Source organism: Coregonus clupeaformis, chromosome 10, assembly GCF_020615455.1.
Source record: "Coregonus clupeaformis isolate EN_2021a chromosome 10, ASM2061545v1, whole genome shotgun sequence".
NCBI classification, from domain to species: domain Eukaryota; kingdom Metazoa; phylum Chordata; class Actinopteri; order Salmoniformes; family Salmonidae; genus Coregonus; species Coregonus clupeaformis.
Window position 1 is genome coordinate 49,296,182 of NC_059201.1, and position 20,738 is coordinate 49,316,919.

The 20,738-nt window shown below is 41.8% G+C and overlaps 1 protein-coding gene across 2 annotated transcripts; it reads right to left on the reverse strand.

The window, feature by feature from the left end:
• Positions 1 to 41: 41 nt before the first annotated feature.
• Positions 42 to 20,530, reverse strand: LOC123491662. 2 transcript variants are annotated; one of them, XM_045223283.1, is made up of 5 exons: positions 20,415 to 20,530; positions 2,451 to 2,843; positions 2,212 to 2,349; positions 619 to 674; positions 42 to 337 (listed from the first exon to the last, which is right to left on the reverse strand). In XM_045223283.1, coding segments are annotated over exons 1-5 (672 nt in total). In that variant the 5' UTR covers positions 20,416 to 20,530; the 3' UTR covers positions 42 to 253. The 2 variants fall into 2 exon arrangements, with proteins under 2 accessions (XP_045079218.1, XP_045079219.1); XM_045223284.1 differs by lacking the exon at positions 2,212 to 2,349.
• Between the last annotated feature and the right edge of the window lie 208 nt (positions 20,531 to 20,738).

Consider the following 20,738-nt stretch of genomic DNA (forward strand, 5'->3'; position numbering starts at 1 on the left):
CAGATAATTTCAAGTCATCAGTCTCAAATCAAAGTCGATAGTCTTGAGGGTCCAAGTCAAGTCTCAAGTTATTTATTTGTGACTTGAGTCAAAGTCATGTGACTGGAGTCCACACCTCTGGGAGAAAATGTAACCACAACAATACAGTACCAGATAAACAATATCTGTACCAGCAGCTATACTAACTTATAGAAATATCACATCAGCATGTTCCAACTACAACTGCAGCTGCAAAAAAATACATAGGATCACTCTAGTTATGTGTGTTCTTTCCTTTGCTTCTGCGATCTCCATTTGAGAAATGCAAGGCGCTGTAAAGCACTCCTTCCTCCCCTCCCTGTTAAAATGAACAGTACAGTTTAACATTGTGATCAATTAACAAGATCAAAGATCAATTAACCAGAAATGTGTTTCCTTGTCCTGTTGTATTCTGTGCTGCTCTGCATGTGCATATTGTCTGTTTGTATCCTCATTTTATTTGTTTTTAATGACCTGCCCAGCAACTGCAGTGAAAAATGTGCCGGCTGGCTAAAACTGGCACTTTTACAATAATATTGATTAATGTGCATTGTTCATATAAAACTAAATGTAATAAAGTAAAAGTAAATACCTACATACCTGCACATCGTTGTTGCGTCCCTGATCAATTTTCCGTCTCTCCAGTTCATTGTTTCCTGTGGGTACAAATAAACTATTTTCAAAATGTGATTCAACAATTTTCATACGTTTTCATTTCTGTCAAACAACTGATATTCTGTATAATTATACATTGGGGACGGAATTATTGACACCCTTGATAAAGATGAGCAATATTTTCTGTATCAAATAAAACATTCAAATATTGAGCTATATTGTATGCAACAACAAAAACTAACCCTAATACAAATGTTTTATGAGTTGGAGAACACATTGGGAGGGATCTTAGACCATTCCTCCGTACAGAATCCTTCCAGATTCTTGATATCCTTCGTCTACGCTTATGGACTGCGCTCTTCCATTCTTCAATTCAAACCAAAGGTTTTCAAAGGGTTTCAAGTCCAGAAACTGAGATGGCCATTGCAAAACATTTATTTTGTAGCCAATGAACCATTTCTTTGTGGATTTTGATGTGTGCTTGAAGATCCATTTTCAAAATTCAGCCTCCTGGCAGAGGCAACTAGGTTTCTGGCTAAAATGTCCTGGTACTGGGTAAAGTTCATGATGTTTTTGACCATAGCAAGAGCCTCAGGACCAATAGAAGCAAAATTGCCCCATAACATCAAAGATCCACCATAATATTTTACAGTAGATATGGGGTTATTTTCTGCTCATGCATTCTTATTTCCTCGCCAAACCCACCACTGGTGTGCGTGGCCAAAGAGCTCCATTTTCATGTCATCAAACAAATGTAAATGCCTGGAGTTTACTAAACAGCATTGGCACTTGGATTGGAACCGGTGCTATGGTCAGATGACATGAAAATAGAGCTCTTTGGCCACGCAGTGGTGGGTTTGGCATCGAAATGAGAATGCATAAGCAGAAAAGCACCCCATACCTACTGTAAAATATTATAGTGGATCTTTGATGTTATGGGGCACACATGAAAATCCACAAAGGAATTGTTAAATGTCCACACAATCAACATTTTGCAATGGCCATCTCAGTTTCAGGTCTTGAAACCCATTGAAAACTTGTGGTTGGAATTGAAGAGGGCAGTCCATAAGCGCAGACGAAGGATATCAAGGATCTGGAAGGATTCTGTATGGAGGAATGGTCTAAGATCCCTCCCAATGTGTCCTCCAACTCATAAAACATTTTAGAAAAAGGCTCAGTGCCATTATTCTCGCAAGGTGAGGTTTTGAAAGGTATTGAAAACATGGGTGTCAATAATTTTGACCCCTACCTTTTTGAGAGATAAAAAATTACTGAGAAAATTGTATAAGTATAAAATAATATTATTTCCCTATTGTTTTAGCATACTGTACAATATAGTTCAGTATTTGAATTATTTATTTTATACAGTCAGTTTTGCTCATCTTTATCAAGGGTGTCAATCATTTCGGACCCCTCTGTATATATAAATAATTTGGGTGTTAGGGTTATAGTAGTAAAGTAAACTTATAGTGATATTGATTAACCAGTTAACAAAAAATATATATTTTTACATATTTGGTTAGAAAATATGTAAATAATACATAAAGGTTGTTTGAAGTTATGAGAATGAACTTTTGCCTTTTCTGTGAAAAATCCAGGTACAAATAAAGGCGAGCAGAGCAGCTACAGCAGCACTGAGAGAACACAAAATGCCCATCAGCACCCAGCATTGCACAGAAGACTCAGGAAGACGCATTGAAGACTCATCCAGTTTCTCTGTGTAAATGCAACACAAAATTCACAATATTCATGCCTTTGTTGTCTATAATTGGGAGAAGCAAATATGAAACCATAATTGGATGCTGAAGAGAACATACCATCATCACATTTAGATGCAACACTGGCATTCTTATATGCAAGAACGTGACCCAATCCAAAGACGGTTTCCTCGCCAACTCCTGAGGTACAATAGTACAGCGCTAGCAAAGACCCAGTCATGTTGCAGATGGTCAGAATGATGGAGTTGTTGTTTTCAAACATTGTGGTGAATCCATAGTTATTGCCTTTGTAGAATTTGTTTAGAACTTCCTTCAGTCTTAAATGATGTTTTCGGGCTGAGATGATGATGATGAAGGGAAGCTTGTTGCTCTGTTGTCCATACCACACTGTCTGGTTCTGGTGTTGTATGCTGCAGGACAGAGTGACCTTGTCCCCAGGTCTGACGACTCTGGTCATAGTTTGAACAGAGAAAGCCTGCGGACTGGAGGACACTGGAGAGACCGGGAGAGAAACAGATATTATAGAGCCCACTGACAAAACGGACACATATTTTCTTCATATCATTGTTTTCAGGTTAGGCCTCTAACATCAATAATAATAATGGCGCTGGAGAAGATGGCTGCCGTTTTACAGCCCTCTAACCAATTGTACTATTATGTGTGTTTTTCCGCGTTATTTGTAATTTATTTTGTACATAACGTTTCTGCCATCGTCTCTTATAACCAAAAAGAGCTTCTGGATATCAGGACAGCGATTACTCACCTCGTATTGGACAAATATTTTTTCTTCAACGAGGGGGCCGCAAAGGATATCCTACAGACACCCGACAAGGCCCAAATCCCTGTCATTCGCATGAGGAAGAGACAGAGATATCGTGGACGTACGTCGGGGTGCCTTGTAAGGATCCGACGGCGAGCGAGTAAACTCAGTTGGTAGAGCATGGCATTTGCAACGCCAGGGTTGTGGGTTCGATTCCAGTATGAAAAAATAATAAAAATGTATGCACTCACTAACTGTAAGTCGCTCTGGATAAGAGCGTCTGCTAAATGACGTAAATGTAAATGTAAACTGCCGCTCCCATCAATCCTATTAGCCAATCTTCAATCATTTGAGAATAAATTGGAAGAACTAAGATTACGGTTATCCTACCAACGGGACATTAAAAAGTATAATATCTTATGTTTCACCGAGTCGTGGCTGAACAATGACATGGATAACATACAGCTGGTGGGATATACGCTACATCGGCAGGATAGAACGGCTGACTCCGTTAAGACAAGGGGTGGCGGTCTGTGTATATTTGTAAACAACAGCTGGTGCACAAAATCAAATACTAAGGAAGTCTCGAGGTGACCACACTATTTACCAAGAGAGTTTTTTTCATAGCTGTCTATTTATCACCACAAACCAATGCTGGCATTAAGATTGCACTGAATGAGCTGTATAAGGCCATAAGTCAACAGGAAAACGTTCATCCAGAGGCAGCGCTCCTAGTGGCCGGGGACTTTAATGCAGGGAAACTTAAATCCGTTCTACCTAAATGTTAAATGTGCAACCAGAGGAAAAAAAACTCTAGACCACCTTTACTCCACACACAGAGACGCATACAAAGCTCTCCCTCGCCCTCCATTTGGCAAATCTGACCATAACTCTATCCTCCTGATTCCTGCTTATAAGCAAAAACTAAAGCAGGAAGCACCAGTGACTCGGTTAATAAAAAAGTGGTCAGATGACGAAGATGCTAAGATACAGGACTGTTTTGCTAGCACAGACTGGAACATGTTCCGGGATTCTTCAGATAGCATTGAGGAGTACACCACATCAGTCACTGGCTTCATCAATAAGTGCATCGATGATGTCGTCCCCACAGTGACCGTACGTACATACCCCAACCAGAAGCCATGGATTACAGGAAACATCCGCACTGAGCTAAAGGGTGGAGCTGCCGCTTTCAAGGAGCGGGACTATAACCCGGACGGTTATAAGAAATCCCGCTATGCCCTCCGACGAACCATCAAACAGGCAAAGAGTCAATACAGGACTAAGATTGAATCGTACTACACCGGCTCTGACGCTCGTCGGATGTGGCAGGGCTTGAAAACTATTACAGACTACAAAGGGAAGCACAGCCGCGAGCTGCCCAGTGACACAAGACTTCCAGACGAGCTAAACCACTTCTATGCTCGCTTCGAGGCAAGCAACACTGAAGCATGCATGAGAGCACCAGCTGTTCCGGATGACTATGTGATCACGCTCTCCGTAGCCGATGTGAGTAAGACTTTTAAGCAGGTCAACATTCACAAGGCCGCAGGGCCAGACGGATTACCAGGACGTGTACTCCGAGCATGTGCTGACCAACTGGCAAGTGTCTTCACTGACATTTTCAACATGTCCCTGACTGAGTCTGTAATACCAACATGTTTCAAGCAGACCACCATAGTCCCCATGCCCAAGGACTCTAAGATAACTTGCCTAAATGACTACCGACCCGTAGCACTGACGTCTGTAGCCATGAAGTGCTTTAAAAGGTTGGTCATGGCTCACATCAACACCATTATCACAGAAACCCTAGACCCACTCCAATTTGCATACCGCCCCAACAGATCCACAGATGATGCAATCTCTATTGCTCTCCACACTGCCCTTACCCACCTGGACAAGAGGTACACCCACGTGAGAATGCTATTCATTGACTACAGCTCAGCATTCAACACCATAGTGCCCTCAAAGCTCATCACTAAGCTAAGGATCCTGGGACTAAACACCTCCTTCTGCAACTGGATCCTGGACTTCCTGACGGGCCACCCCCAGGTGGTAAGGGTAGATAACAACACATCTGCCACACTGATCCTCAACACGGGGGCCCCTCAGTGGTGCGTGCTCAGTCCCCTCCTGTACTCCCTGTTCACCCATGACTGCATGGCCAGGCACGACTCCAACACCATCATTAAGTTTGCCGACGACACAACAGTGGTAGGCCTGATCACCGACAACGATGAGACAGCCTATAGGGAGGAGGTCAGAGACCTGGCCGTGTGGTGCCAGGATAACAACCTCTCCCTCAACGTGACCAAGACAAAGGAGATTATTGTGGACTACAGGGAAAAAAAAGAGGACTGAGCATGCCCCCATTCTCATCGACGGGGCTGTAGTGGAACAGGTTGAGAGCTTCAAGTTCCTTGGTGTCCACATCACCAACAAACTATCATGGTCCAAACACACCAAGACAGTCATGGAGAGGGCACGACAAAGCCTATTCCCCCTCAGGAGACTGAAAAGATTTGGCATGGGTCCTCAGATCCTCAAAAAATTATACAGCTGCACCATCGAGAGCATCCTGACTGGTTGCATCACCGCCTGGTATGGCAACTGCTTGGCCTCCGACCGCAAGGCACTACAGAGGGTAGTGCGTACGGCCCAGTACATCACTGGGGCCAAGCTTCCTGCCATCCAGGACCTCTATACCAGGCGGTGTCAGAGGAAGGCCCTCAAAATTGTCAAAGACTCCTGCCACCCTAGTCATAGACTGTTCTCTCTGCTACCGCACGGCAAGCTGTACCGGAGTGCCAAGTCTAGGTCCAAAAGAGTTCTCAACAGCTTCTACCCCCAAGCCATAAGACTCCTGAACAGCTAATCATGGCTACCCGGACTATTTGGACTGTCCCCCCACCCCATCTTTTTACGCTGCTGCTACTCTGTTAATTATTTATGCATAGTCACTTTAACTCTACCCACATGTACATATTACTTCAACTACCTCAACTAGCCGGTGCCCCCGCACATTGACTCTGCTGTTATTTTATTTTACTTCTGCTCTTTTTTTCTCAACACTTTTTTGTTGTTTTATTCTACTTTTAAAAAAAAATATGCACTGTTGGTTAAGGGCTGTAAGTAAGCATTTCACTGTAATGTCTGCACCTGTTGTATTCGGCGCATGTGGCCAATAACATTTGATTTGATTTGATTTAATTTGATCAAGACAACTCTAGATCTCACATACTTTTGGTAATAACAAGTAACAAAGCATTAGGTTTGCCATTAGGTGAAGTGTTACCAAAACAACACTTTACTTAATGTGACCTATAGTGGTCTTGAAAGACTTATTTGTGAAAAATTAATTAATTAATAGGATTATAGCTGAGTAGATAGGCAGGGTACTTACAATATAGGACAATCAGGACAATGAATATTCTCTCCATATTTACAGATAACTGTGAGGTGAGTGAGACACTTGCGTTTTCTACCCAAGGGTCTTTCATTATGGTTACCTTACATGGACAGATACATAGAGCAGCTCAGGTATTGGTTCACTGTAAGAAATGCCCCCTCCTCCTTTACGCCCCCGCCTGATTATGAGTAGATGCATACAAAAAGCAAATACCAACCACCAAAGTCTTCTGTTTTGCTAATGAACACAGCCAAACCAACCAAGATCACTGGCCGTACTTCATCATTGACACTCTGATGGCATAGCTGAAATGTGTAAGTGTGCAATGTTTTAGAACATCCTTGTGGACATACCAATTTAAAATAAAGGCATTATTACTTTTACTATTAATTAATTTTCAGCAAGAACCCTTCCAAAGAGCATCTTCTAAATTATTTTCTACCTCACACAAGCAGACATCCTGCCAATCTACCACTGGCTGTACCATTTAGATAGTGACATGGTGCACAGACAGATGATAAACAATATATTTGTTGAACCATTGTAGCTCAAGTATTAACTTTCTGTGTCAAGTGTCATTAACTGAGACCATATCATGTTTTTACCCCTCAGTCAGTTGTAGTGCTAATTATAGGTCAAATAATGGTAAAACAGTGACCTCTGTCAGTGTATTTTGATTTTGCACAGATGTGTCATTACAATACTGGGTAAGACATACCACATTGAAGTTGACATTTACAGTGCATTTGGAAACTTTTTCCACGTTTTGTTACGTTACAGACTTATTCTAAAATTGTTTAAATTGTTTTTTTCCCCTCATCAATCTACACAAAATACCCCATAATGACAACAAAAGCAGGTTTTTAGAAATGTTTGCAAATATATTTTTTCTTTACGCGGAAATATCACATTTACATAAGTATTCAGACCCTTTAATCAGTACTTTGTTGAAGCACCTTTGGCAGCGATTACAGCCTTGAGTCTTCTTGGGTATGACGCTACAAGCTTGGCACACCTGTATTTGGGGAGTTTCTTCCACTCTTCTCTGCAGATCCTCTCAAGCTCTGTCAGGTTGGATGGGGAGCATCGCTGCACAGCTATTTTCAGATATCTCCAGAGATGTTCAATCGACTTCAAGTCCGGGCTCTGGCTGGGCCACTCAAGGTAATTCAGAGACTTGTCCCGAAGCCACTCCTGCGTTGTCTTGGCTGTGTGCTTGGGTCGTTGTCCTGATGGAAGGTGAACCTTCGCCCCAGTCTGAGGTCCTCAACGCTCTGGAGCAGATTTTCATCAAGGATCTCTCTGTACTTTGCTCCGTTCATCTTTCCCTCGATCCTGACTAGTCTCCCAGTCCCTGCCTCTGAAAAACATCCCCACAGCATGATGCTTCCACCACCATGCTTCACCGTTGGGATGGTGCCAGGTTTCCTCCAGATGTGACGCTTGGCATTCAGGCCAAAGAGTTCAATCTTGGTTTCATCAGACCAGAGAATCTTGTTTCTCATGGTCTGAGAGTCCTTTAGGTGACTTTTGGCAAACTCCAAGCGGGCTGTCATGTGCCTTTTACTGAGGAGTGGCTTCCGTCTGGCCACTCTACCATAAAGGCCTGATTGGTGGAGTGCTGCAGAGATGGTTGTCCTTCTGGAAGGTTCTCCCATCTCCACAGAGGAACGCTGGAGCTCTGTCAGAGTGACCATCGGGTTCTTGGTCACCTCCCTGACCAAGGCCCTTCTCCCCCTATTGCTCAGTTTTTCCGGGCGGCCAGCTCTAGGAAGAGTCTTGGTGGTTCCAAACTTCTTCCATTTAAGAATGATGGAGGCCACTGTGTTCTTAGGGACCTTCAATGCTGCAGAAATGTTTTGGGACCCTTCCCCAAATCTGTGCCTCGACACAATCCTGTCTCAGAGCTCTATGGACAATTCCTTCGACCTCATGGTTTTTGCTCTGACATGCACTGTCAACTGTGGGACCTTAAATAGAAAGGTGTGTGCCTTTCCAAATCATGTCCAATCAATTGAATTTACCACAGGTGGACTCAAATCAAGTTGTAGAAACATCTCAAGGATGATCAATGGAAACAGGATGCACCTGAGCTCAATTTCGAGTCTCATAGCAAAGGGTCTGAATACATGTAAATAAGGTATTTCTGTTTTTGATTGTTAATACATTTGCAAACATTTCTAAAAACTTGTTTTCCCTTTGTCATTATGGGGTATTGTGTATAGATTGATGAGGGAAAAAATGTATTTAATCAATTTTAGAATAATGCTGTAACGTAACAAAATGTGGAAAAAGGGAAGGGGTCTGAATACTTTCCGAATGCACTGTATGTCTGTCAGTCAGACTGTTTGTCAATTAAAGATCCAATGCAGACCTTTTTATCTTAAATCAAGTTATTTCTGGGTAACAATTAAGTACCTTACTGTGATTGTTTTCAATGGAAATGGTCAAAAAGACAACAACAACATGCTTCTTAGCAAGTTGCAATTTCTCAAGCAAGAATTTAGCTTGGGCTGTCTGGGAGTGGTCTGAGTGGGGAGGGGAAAACTGAAAACTAGCTGTTATTGGCAGAGAGGTTTGGAACAATCTTTCTTATTGCTCTATTAACTAATTTACCGCCTGGTGATGTCACCAGGCAGGCCAAAACTCCATCCCACCAAAACAGGCTGAAGTTTCAGACAGTCTTTTCAAACCGCTCTTACACTAAAAGGGCATTATCATCATTTTCACAATTCCACAGTATTATTCCAACCTCTATATATAAAACACAGGAAAATCATGTTTTTGACTGAACTGGGCCTTTAAGTCAAAGCACAGTGCACAATTTAACATACAGCATCATTGACTACCATCACATCGGACACTAATATAGGTCAGAAATATTGATTTCAACATTCATCTGTTAAAATCTGTTAGTCCAGACCCCCCCCCTACTCGTACTCAACCATGTCAATTGGCACAGCAGGCACCCCACCACAGGGTTAATTATGATTTCAACAGGGTGGCAAGTGACTGTAGTGTTAATTGTCTCAGTTACACAGTCAATGATGTTGGTAGAACCAACTCTGTGGCAATACTACCCCAGCCTAACCCAAGAAATGACAAATGCTAGCAAAATAGCCATTCAAGTCTTTGACTTAGCACAGCATTGAATGCCAAGCAACTCAGAGCTTCCTTACTTTACTTTACTTTACAATGGGCCAAACCTTCACACCATCTCCCTCTCAAATCGGATCAATACATGAAACACAGCAAACACCCAATATGACAAGCGATCGATAATCGGCCAGCGAACAGAGCACGCCCGGTTTAAGTGTGCCAATCCAATAGATTATTGGTATCAACATCAATCTGCTGTGCCATGTGACCGAGTCTATTGTTTTTGTCTACTAAATAACCTTGAGAATGACAGTGGCGAGATGTACCAGTGGGCCTAGGCTGGGCCAATAGCCTGCTCAGGGGACCTATTAACCACTAGAACTACAGGCCACTAGAACTACAGGAAACAGGCCATTAGAACTACAGGAAGTGGAGACGGATAGTCCTCACAACCAGGCAGTCACACACAGTCAGGGCTGCGTTCACTGCAAAGAAAAACTGTGCTGTACTGAACGACCACTTGAAAAATAGGAGGTGTTGGGTTGTGGTTTGGGAAACGCTGTCAGCATAACCTCTGCCCTTTAAATACGTAATTGAGTGAGTTCATTTTGCATGGCCCGCTGCCCAAGGTGGGTAAAGATTTCACTTTAGGACCAATGGAATGGTATAAAAAGTACCGCCCACCTGAGGCACCGAACGATGCAAAACGAAATCGCCCACTCATTGCTTCAAGCCATACCCACCAAATGGAGCAAACGTACCTCAAAGTTTGTTCAAGAACATTGAAGAATGTTTCGGGGAAACGTGTCATTCAGTACAAGATGTTACGCAACATAGCAAACGTTGAATTGAACTGAAAGCACCCCTATACATCACTGACCCTGCCTATACTATAGATGGCATTAGATTAGAAATAACTTTTCAAATCCAGTCGCTGAATGATCCACACAATAATCCGATCAAAGGTTTTGTGTCCACACCTGGTATCAAAATGTGTCCTGTGCCTGTTATTTATCCCAAATGTCATCTCTCAAAATGTGTCCACATCATGAATGGATTTGATTTCCTAGTACATTTCATGTCTACACTCGACAACAACACAGACACAGTGTGTCCTTGTCCCCCTACAGATGTGGTCAACCAGATCACAAGGTGTAAGGGGTTTGATGTCCTCACAACTGTCCGGGAGAATGGTACATCTCCCAACTCAAGGCAGCCACATGGTGTTATGGCTATGATGTATCTTCAAAATATTTTATTTCTGTCTCAAACATGTTAGCTCAACAGCTATCACTTTTAATAAGACCGTCTCAGTACATATATTTTACATGTTTTTGTGCTGTGTCAAAACAAATGGTTTATTTTTGCATGGCCCCTCTCAGACTTCTACCATGTCACATGATGTGTCCTACCACATTGGTTGACTTGTTTGTGTGACCTTTTATAAGAAGGTTGAACTTTAGCCCATATACAGTGGGTACAGAAAGTCACCACCCCCTTTCAAAATGTTCACCTTTTGTTGCCTTACAGCCTGAAATGAAAACACATAAAATTAGACTTTTTCCGGCTTTATTTACACACATTAACCCACAATATCCAAGTGAGAAAAAATAATCTACAAAACTCTGAAAATTAAATACAAGTAAAACAGTAAAATACCCTGTTTGGATAAGTGAACACCCCCCTTAGAATTGCAATTGCAAACTTGCTGAGGTATAACCAACCAACTTCCAGATCACAACTCAAGCTAATTGGCTTCCATCTGTGATCAATTGTAGTGACTTTGATTAGTTCAGAATAAAAGCAGTTGTTCATAGAGGACTCCACTGCTTAGTAGTGCAATTCAAAGCAAAGAATCCACTATGGGTGGAAAGGGACTTTCAAAAGATGTACGAGATACATTTGTGGAAAGGCACAAGTCAGAGGATGGATATAAAAAGATTTCAAAGGCTTTGTCTATCCCTCAGAGCACAGTTAAGACCATTAAGAAGTGGAAGGCGTATGGCACCACCCAGACCCTGCATAGATCAGGCCGTCCCTCCGAACTGGATGACCGGGCAAGCAGGAGACTAATCAGAGAGGCTACCAAGAAGCCAATGGCGACTTTGAAGGAGCATCAAGCCTTTATGGCAAAGACGGGTCAATGTGTGCATGTGACCACAATATCACAAGCGCTCCACAAATCTGGCTTCTATGGGAGGGTGGCAAGAAAAAAAAACACTCCTCAAAAAAAGCCACATCAAGTCTTGTTTGAGCTTTGCCAAAAAGCACATTGTAGATTCCGAGGCCAAGTGGCAAAAGGTGATGTGGTCAGATGAGACCAAAATTGAACTTTTTGGCCTGAACGCAAAACGATATGTCTGGCGAAAACCCAATACATCTTTCCACCCAAAGAACACCATGCCTACAGTAAAGTATGGCGGTGGCAGCATCCTGTTGTGGGGGTGTTTCCCTTCAGCAGGGACTGGAGCACTTGTCAGGATAGAAAGGAAAATTGACAGTGCAAAATACCGACATATTCTTGAGGAGAACCTGCAGCCCTCTGACAGGAACTTGAAAATGGGAAGATGGTTCACGTTTCAACATGACAATGACCCAAAGCACACCGCGAAAGCAACCGTACAGTGGCTGAAGGACAAGAAGGTGAATGTCCTTGAGTGGTCTAGTCAGAGCCCCGACCTAAATCCCATGAAGAGTGCAGTCCATGAGCGGACACCATGCAATTTGACTGAGCTTGAACAATTCTGCAAGGAAGAATGGGCAAATATTGCACAATCAAGGTGTGCAAAGTTAGTAGAGACATATTCAAAGAGACTCATGACTGTAATTCAAGCAAAAGGTGGTTCCACCAAGTATTAACTCAGGGTGTTCACTTATCCAAATAGGGTATTTTACTGTTTTAATTGTAATTAATTTTCAGTTGTATTGATTTTTTTTCCCTCACTTGTATATGGTGGGTTACTGTATGTAAATAAAGCCGGAAAAAGTCTGATGTGATGTGTTTTCATTTCAGGCTTTAAGGCAACAAAAGGTGAACATTTTGAAAGGGGGTGGTGACTTTCTATACCCACTGTACCTACATTTAATTCCTGTCTTTGGATTCCGATGAAACATAATGAAAAAATGTTTCATCGAGGGGCATGAAGTCAATTCCCCTTAAACAAAAGGATAATGGATTGTTCATAAAATATTCTGTCTCTGTAGCCTAAACTAATCGAGATTAGGATGGGGGGTTAGGTTGTGCATTGTGACACATTGGTCTCGGTGGTATTAACCATCCAAAAAAACCTCTGGTGGCCAGATGTACATACGCACAAGCCATGCCAGAACAGGTGTTTCATATACAGTGCATTCGGAAAGTATTCAGACCCCTTGACTTTTTCCACATGTTGTTACGTTACAGCCTTATTCTAAAATGGATTAAATTGTTTTTTTCCTTCATCAATCTAAACACAATACCCTATAATGACAAAGCAAAAACAGGTTTTTATAAATTGTATCACATTTACATACAGTACCAGTCAAAAGTTTGGACACACCTACTCATTCAAGGGTTTTTCTTTATTTTTTACTATTTTCTACATTGTAGAATAATAGTGAAGACGTCAAAACTATGAAATGTGTTAAACAAATCAAAATATATTTTATATTTGAGATTCTTCAATGTAGCCACAATTTGTCTTGATGACAGCTTTGCATACTCTTGGCATTCTCTCAACCAGCTTCATGAGGAATTATTTTCCAACAGTCTTGAAGGAGTTCCCACATATGTTGAGCACTTGTTGGCTGCTTTTCCTTCACTCTGCGGTCCAACTCATCTCAAACCATCTCAATTGGGTTAAGGTCGGGTGATTGTGGAGGCCAGGTCATCTGATGCAGAACTCCATCACTCTCCTTGGTCAAATAGCCCTTATACAGCCTGGAGATGTGTTTTGGGTCATTGTCCTGTAGAAAAACAAATGATAGTCCCACTAAGCGCAAACCAGATGGGATGGCGTATCGCTGCAGAATGCTGTGGTAGCCATGCTGGTTAAGTGTGCCTTGAATTCTAAATAAATCACTGACAGTGTCACCAGCAAAGCACCCCCACACCATCACACCTCCTCCTCCATGCTTCGCGGTGGGAACCACATATGTGGAGATCATCCGTTCACCTACTCTGCGTCTCACAAAGACTTGGCGGTTGGAACCAAAAATCTCAAATTTGGACTCATCAGACCAAAGGATAGATTTCCACCGATCTAATGTCCATTGCTCGTGTTTCTTGGCCCAAGCAGGTCTCTTCTTATTATTAGTGTCCTTTAGTAGTGGTTTCTTTGCAGCAATTCGACCATGAAGGCCTGATTCACGCAGTCTCCTCTGAACAGTTGATGTTGAGATGTGTCTGTTACTTGAACTCTGTGAAGCATTTATTTGGGCTGCAATCTGAGGTGTAGTTAACTCTAATGAACTTATCCTCTGCAGCAGAGGTAACTCTGGGTCTTCCTTTCTTGTGGCGGTCTTCAGAGACAGTTTCATCATAGCTTTTGATGTTTTTTGCGACTGCACTTGAAGAAACTTTCAAAGTTCTTGACATTTTCCGGATTGACTGACCTTCATGTCTTAAATTAATGATGGACTGTTGTTTCTCTTTGCTTATTTGAGCTATTCTTGCAATAATATGGACTTGGTCTTTTACCAAATAGGGCTATCTTCTGTATACCACCCCTACCTTGTCACAACACAACTGATTGGCTCAAACGCATTAAGAAGGAAATAAATTCTTTTTTGGGTACTACATGATTCCATATGTGTTATTTCATAGTTTTGATGTCTTCACTGTTATTCTACAATGTAGAAAATAGTAAAATTAAAGAAAAACCCTTGAATGAGTAGGTGTGTCCAAACTTTTGACTGGTACTGTAAGTAGTCAGATCCTTTACTCAGTACTTTGTTGAAGCACCTTTGGCAGCGATTACAGCCTCGAGTCTTCTTGGGTATGATGCTACATTTACATTTTAGTCATTTAGCAGACGCTCTTATCCAGAGCGGCTTACAGTTAGTGAGTGCATACATTTTTCATACAAGCTTGGCACACCTGTATTTGGGGAGTTTCTCCCATTCTTCTCTGCAGATCCTCTCAAGCTCTGTCAGGTTGAATGGGGAGCGTCGCTGCACAGCTATTTTCAGGTCTCTCCAGAGATGTTAAATCGGGTTCAAGTCCAGGCTCTGGCTGGGCCACTCAAGGACATTCTGAGACTTGTCCCAAAGCCACTCCTGCGTTGTCTTGCCTGTGTGCTTAGGGTCGTTGTCCTGTTGGAAGGTGAACCTTCGCCCCAGTCTGAGGTCCTAAGTGCTTTGGAGCAGGTTTTCATTAACGATCTCTCTGTACTTTGCTCCGTTCATCTTTCCCTCGATCCTGATTAGTTTCCCAGCCCCTGCCGCTGAAAAACATCCCCACAGCATGATGCTGACACCACCATGCTTCACTGTAGGGATGGTGCCAGGTTTCCTCCAGACGTGACGCTTGGCATTCAGGCCAAATAGTTCAATCTTGGTTTCATCAGACCAGAGAATCTGGTTTTTCATGGTCTGAGAGTCTTTAGGTGCCTTTTGGCAAACTCCAATCAATTGAATTTACCACAGGTGGACTCCAATTAAGTTGTAGAAACATCTCAAGGATGATCAATGGAAAACAGTAGGCACCTATGCTCAATTTCGAGTCTCTGAATACTTATGTAAATAAGGTTTTTCTGTTTTTTATTTTTAATACATTTGCAAACATTTCTAAAAACCTGTTTTGCAGATGCTCTTATCTAGAGCGACTTACAGGAGCAATTAGGGTTAAGTTAAGATTTTTCACCTAGTCGGCTCGGGGATTAGAACCAGCGACCTTTCGGTTACTGGCACAACGCTCTTAACCACTAAGCTACCTGCCGCCCCTTATTAAGAGGTATTGTGTGGAGATTGATGAGGGGAAAAAATAATTTAATCAATTTTAGAATAAGGCTGTAACGTAACAAAATGTGGAAAAAGTCAAGGGGTCTGAAGACATTCCAAATGCACTGTACCTTGGATATAGGATAAGCTGTACTTCTGTTTACACATACAATGCACGAACGCACATGCTCATACACACACACACACGCATACGTTCACGCACACACATAACACACACACACACACACAACTGTCTGGCCAATGGGAAGCCATTCAGCGTTCAGACGCTATAGCCTATTCATAACTTCACTCTCAATTTACAGGATACAGGAGCTGAGACTTGAGCATGAATCCGTTAGATCACTTAGGAGGTGATAACATCGTGAGCGAGAATGGTGTGTTTATCTCAAAAACCTTGTGCTTTCAAAAGCATGTGTTCCTGTGGGTCACATAAGTGTGAAACAACCCAGTGACTGAAGACTTTCTCCTGAACAACTCTGTGAATCAACATAACGAGGGGGAGGAGGGGTGTTGCCCTCTGACCCCCTGACCCCCTCCATCCCCCCACCGTCTCCTTCCCCTCCTCTCACCCCATCCCGGGCCTACCCAGCTCCGCTCACTCTGCTGAAAGGCAGAGTTGGTATTCAGAGGGGTAGTCTGAGAGCTGGATGAATGACTCAGTGTTTCGGGGGGCATGAATGCAATGTGTAGCCCCTGACAGACAGGCGCGTTCATTCACCCACCCAGCTTCCCCCTTCCACCGCACCTCACTCTGTCCCCCTACCATGAATACTAGCCTGTGCTCACACATATACACATACACAGAGACAAGCTAGTGGGGACTGGGTGTCCCACTTTCTCCCCCCCATTTCTCTATCCCTCCCTCCCTTGTTGCCTCATTAGCCTATTTCTATCCTCTTATTTGCATTCGTAGAGCATAAATTGGAGAGAAAAAAAACACTTCAATAACACAATCTCAAAGACCGTTAAAAAAATGCTTGCTATTTACTCACAGAGGATGATGAGCTGGCCAATCAGCGGTCTACTCGCATTCATATTTTTTATGACCAGTATACGCCCACACTATTCTGTTGTTGGGGTACGCCCACACCATTCCAACACAGAAAAGCTGCCTTTTAACATAATTTATAAATAAAAAAATTGGAAGGAAAACTATTTCACTCATATTGTAATTCATTATAGGTCATATTTCATAGAAAGCTGGAAAGACTGGACAGTTATTTTAGACAATAATGCAAAAATAACAGCTTTAAACTGTATCACTGATCAATGCACCATCATACCAGGTCATTTAATGCTTAAAATAATTGATGAATAACATATTTGGCTACAGAAGTGCCTTTTCTTACCGATCTCTACAGCTTCTGTCCAAAAACAAATCCAGTTTAATTCTGTCAACACATACTGGAGGAGTTACTTGCTAGTTACAAGTGGCTAGCTTAGCTAATAAACTAGCTACATCGGTCGTGGCGTGCATGACCAGAAAGACACAACGATGGACCACCAAAGGCACACCCCATTTCTTTTTGAAAATTGAGAAAGAGGAGTTGGACCGTTTTTCGTGCCCAAAGTCTATTGTTAAAGCTGCAATGTGTAACTTTTTGGGCGACCTGACCAAATTCACATAGGAATGTGTGTAATAGATCTGTCATTCTCATTGAAAGCAAGTCTAAGAAGCAGTAGATCTGTTCTATGTGCACTATTTCTATGCTTCCTGTTCTTAAGTTTAGTTTTTTGCATTTTTACTTTCGGTTTTGCACACCAGCTTCAAAAATATTAAAATATAATATTTTTGGTTATGGAAAACATATTTCACAGCGGTTTAGATGGTACAATGATTTTCTACACTATACTTACTTGTTTTATCACATAAACTGAAATTAAACAAACTATTAGAATTTTAGCAACCAGGAAATGGTGGAGCGATTTCTGCATAGTGTATCTTTAAAGTTCATTTCCTGAAATTCGACACATTCTTCCATTTGGAATGACGTGTTCATATGCTATCTGGGGGGCCTCCGACCTCCAGGGGGATTAATCGACCTGTTCTGAATATTGGTGGGGGGGAAATTATGCCTAAAATACAAATAATTTTGGGGGGTTGGGGCACGAAATACAGTCCAACTCCTCCTCTTTCTCAATTTTCAAACAGAAATGGGGTGTGCCTTTGGTGGTTCATCAATGCCCAAAGTCGACTGCTAAAGTTAATTTCTTGCAATTCTACACATTTTGGCATTTCTTATGACGTGTTCATATACTATCTGGGGAGCCCCCAACCAATTATTATTATTATTATTGTATTTTTTTAAATAAATTATTTGCGGGGACTAATCGACCTGTTCTGAATATTGGGGGGGACATGTCCCCCCATCCCCTGTGGCAATTTCAACTATGATCTATATCATCCTGATCTAGGTGTAGATTACATCTCACATTCCAGTGTTCAAACTTGTAAAAAAGGCTGCATGGGATTTGTCTGAATGCGACTCCGTGCAGCCAATGGCAATGTCCGATTTAGGTATACTGCCGAGAGTCACTTGTGGATTTGACAGCTCTAATGCAGTTCCACCTCCGACACTGACGAAACAACTTCTTCTTCTTCTTTGGTATCACGGCGTTCGCACATTTTGTTTGTGCATGCCGCCACCTACTGTGCGGGAATGTATGTGATACAAAAATAAAAAAGGAAGGGGGAAAGGAACAAATTGCACCACCAACTAACCCTACACCTACAGTGCCTTCACAATGTATTCACATCCCTTTACTTTTTCCAAATGTTGTTGTGTTACAGCCTGAATGTAAAATAGATTAAATAAAAATGTTTTGTCACTGGCCTACACACAATACCCCATAATGTCAAATTGGAATAATGTTTTTCGAAATTTGTACAAATTAATTACAAATGAAAAGCTGAAAATGTCTTGAGTCAATAAGTATTCAACCCCTTTGTTATGGCAAGCCTAAATATTGCTTAACAAGTCACATAATAAGTTGCATGGACTCACTATGTTTGCAATAATAGTGTTTAACATTATTTTTTAATGACTACCTCATCTCTGTACCCCACACATACAATTATCTGTAAGGTCCCTCAGTCGAGCAGTGAATTTCAAACAGATTCAACCAGAAAGACCAGGGAGGTTTTCCAACACCTTGCAAAGAAGGGAACCTTTTGGTAGATGGGGTAAAATAACATAAAAAGCAGACAGTGAATATCCCTTTGAGCATGGTGAAGTTATTAATTACACTTTGGATGGTGCATCAAAACACCCAGTCACTACAAAGATACAGGCATCCTTCCTAACTCAGCTGCCGGAGAGGAAGGAAACTGCCAATGGTGACTTTAAAACAGTTACAGAGTTTAATGGCTGTGATAGGAAAAAACTGAGGATGGATCAACAACATTGCAGTGTCTCCACAATACTAACCTAATTGACAGAGTGAAAAGAAGGAAGCCTGTACAGAATAAACATATTCTGAAACATGCATCCTGTTTGCAATAAGGCACTGAAGTAATACTGCAAAAAATGTGGCAAATCAAATAACTTTTTGTCCTGAATACAAAGTTTTATATTTGGGGCAAATCCAATAAAACACATTACTGAGTACCACTCTCCATCTTTTAAAGCATAGTTGTGGCTGCATCAAGTTATTGGTATGTTTGTAATCATTAAGGACTGGAGAGTTTTTCAGGATAAAAAAGAAACAAAATCCTAGAGGAAAACCTGGTTCAGTCTGCTTTCCACCAGACACTGGGTGATAAATGTACCTTTCAGTAGGACAATAACCTAAAACACAAGGCTAAATCTACACTGCAGTTGCTTATCAAGAAGACAGTAAATGTTCCTGAGTGGCCGAGTTACAGTTTTGAATTAAATCTGCTTGTAAATCTATGGCAAGACTATTGCAAATATATGGCAAATATTGTACAATCCAGATGTGCAAAGCTCTTCCAAACTTACCCAGAAAGACTCACAGCTGTAATCACTGCCAAATGTGATTCTAACATGTATTGACTCAGGGGTGAATAATTATGAGATATTTATGTATTTAATTTTCAATACATTTGCAAACATTTCTAAAAACATGTTTTCATTTTGTCATTATGGGGTATTGTGTGTAGATGGGTGAGAAAAAAATACATTTCATCTATTTTGAATTCAGGGTGTAACACAACAAAATGTGGAATAAGTCAAGGGGTATGAATACAAGCAAGCAGTAAAATCGGATTTAAAAAACAGCTAAAAAATACACCTTATGGAACAGCGGGGACTGTGAAGAGACAGACACACGGGCACATGATAACATACGCACACGTACACATGGATTTTGTGTTGTAGATACTGTATGTGATAGTAGAGTAGTGGCCTGAGGGCACACACTTCATGTGATGTGAAATCTGTTGTGAAATGTATTGTAATGTTTTTTAAGCTGTATAACTGCCTTAATTTTGCTGGACCCCAGGAAGAGTAGCTGCTGCCTTGTTTGGCAGCTAATGGGGATCCATAACAAACATTGTGAGAAGTGGCGGGGAGTCGCTCTGGTGTGCGCTGACAGCACTACATCCCTTCTCCCGTTGCACTGAATGAGCACTGAATGAGCAAATTAAAGCGCAGCTACTCTTTTGATCAAATGTGTGGCTGTGTTATGAAAATGTGGGAATTTGTGGCCAAGGAAACATTTCTGGTTGGTCTCACGGAATGTAAAACAGTTAGGATGGGAGACTTTTAAAATGGGATTGAGGGAAGTAGCAGCAAATATGTTGAATGAGAAACTAATGAGCATGGAGAGCTTCATAAATCTGACGAAATTACCATATAGCCTAGTTTTCAGTCTAATGCGACTATTTACTTACTTTTGTAGTCTTGCACAGAATATCAGGACTGCGTTCAGTACGTTTTTACGTTCTGGAACGTTCAATTGAACGGAAACGGTGCTGTACTGAATGACCGGTTGAAAAACGGTTGTGGGTTGGGGAACGCTGTCAGCATGGCCACTGCCCTTTAAAAACGTCACTCATTGCGTCAAACCACACCTCGCTACACCCACCAAATGGGAGCAAACGTACCTCAAAGTCTGTTCAATAACGTTTTGTGTCCCCTGTACCTCAGTTGGTAGAGCATGGCGCTTGCAACGTCAGGGTTGTGAGTTCGTTTCCCACGGGGGGCCAGTATGAAAA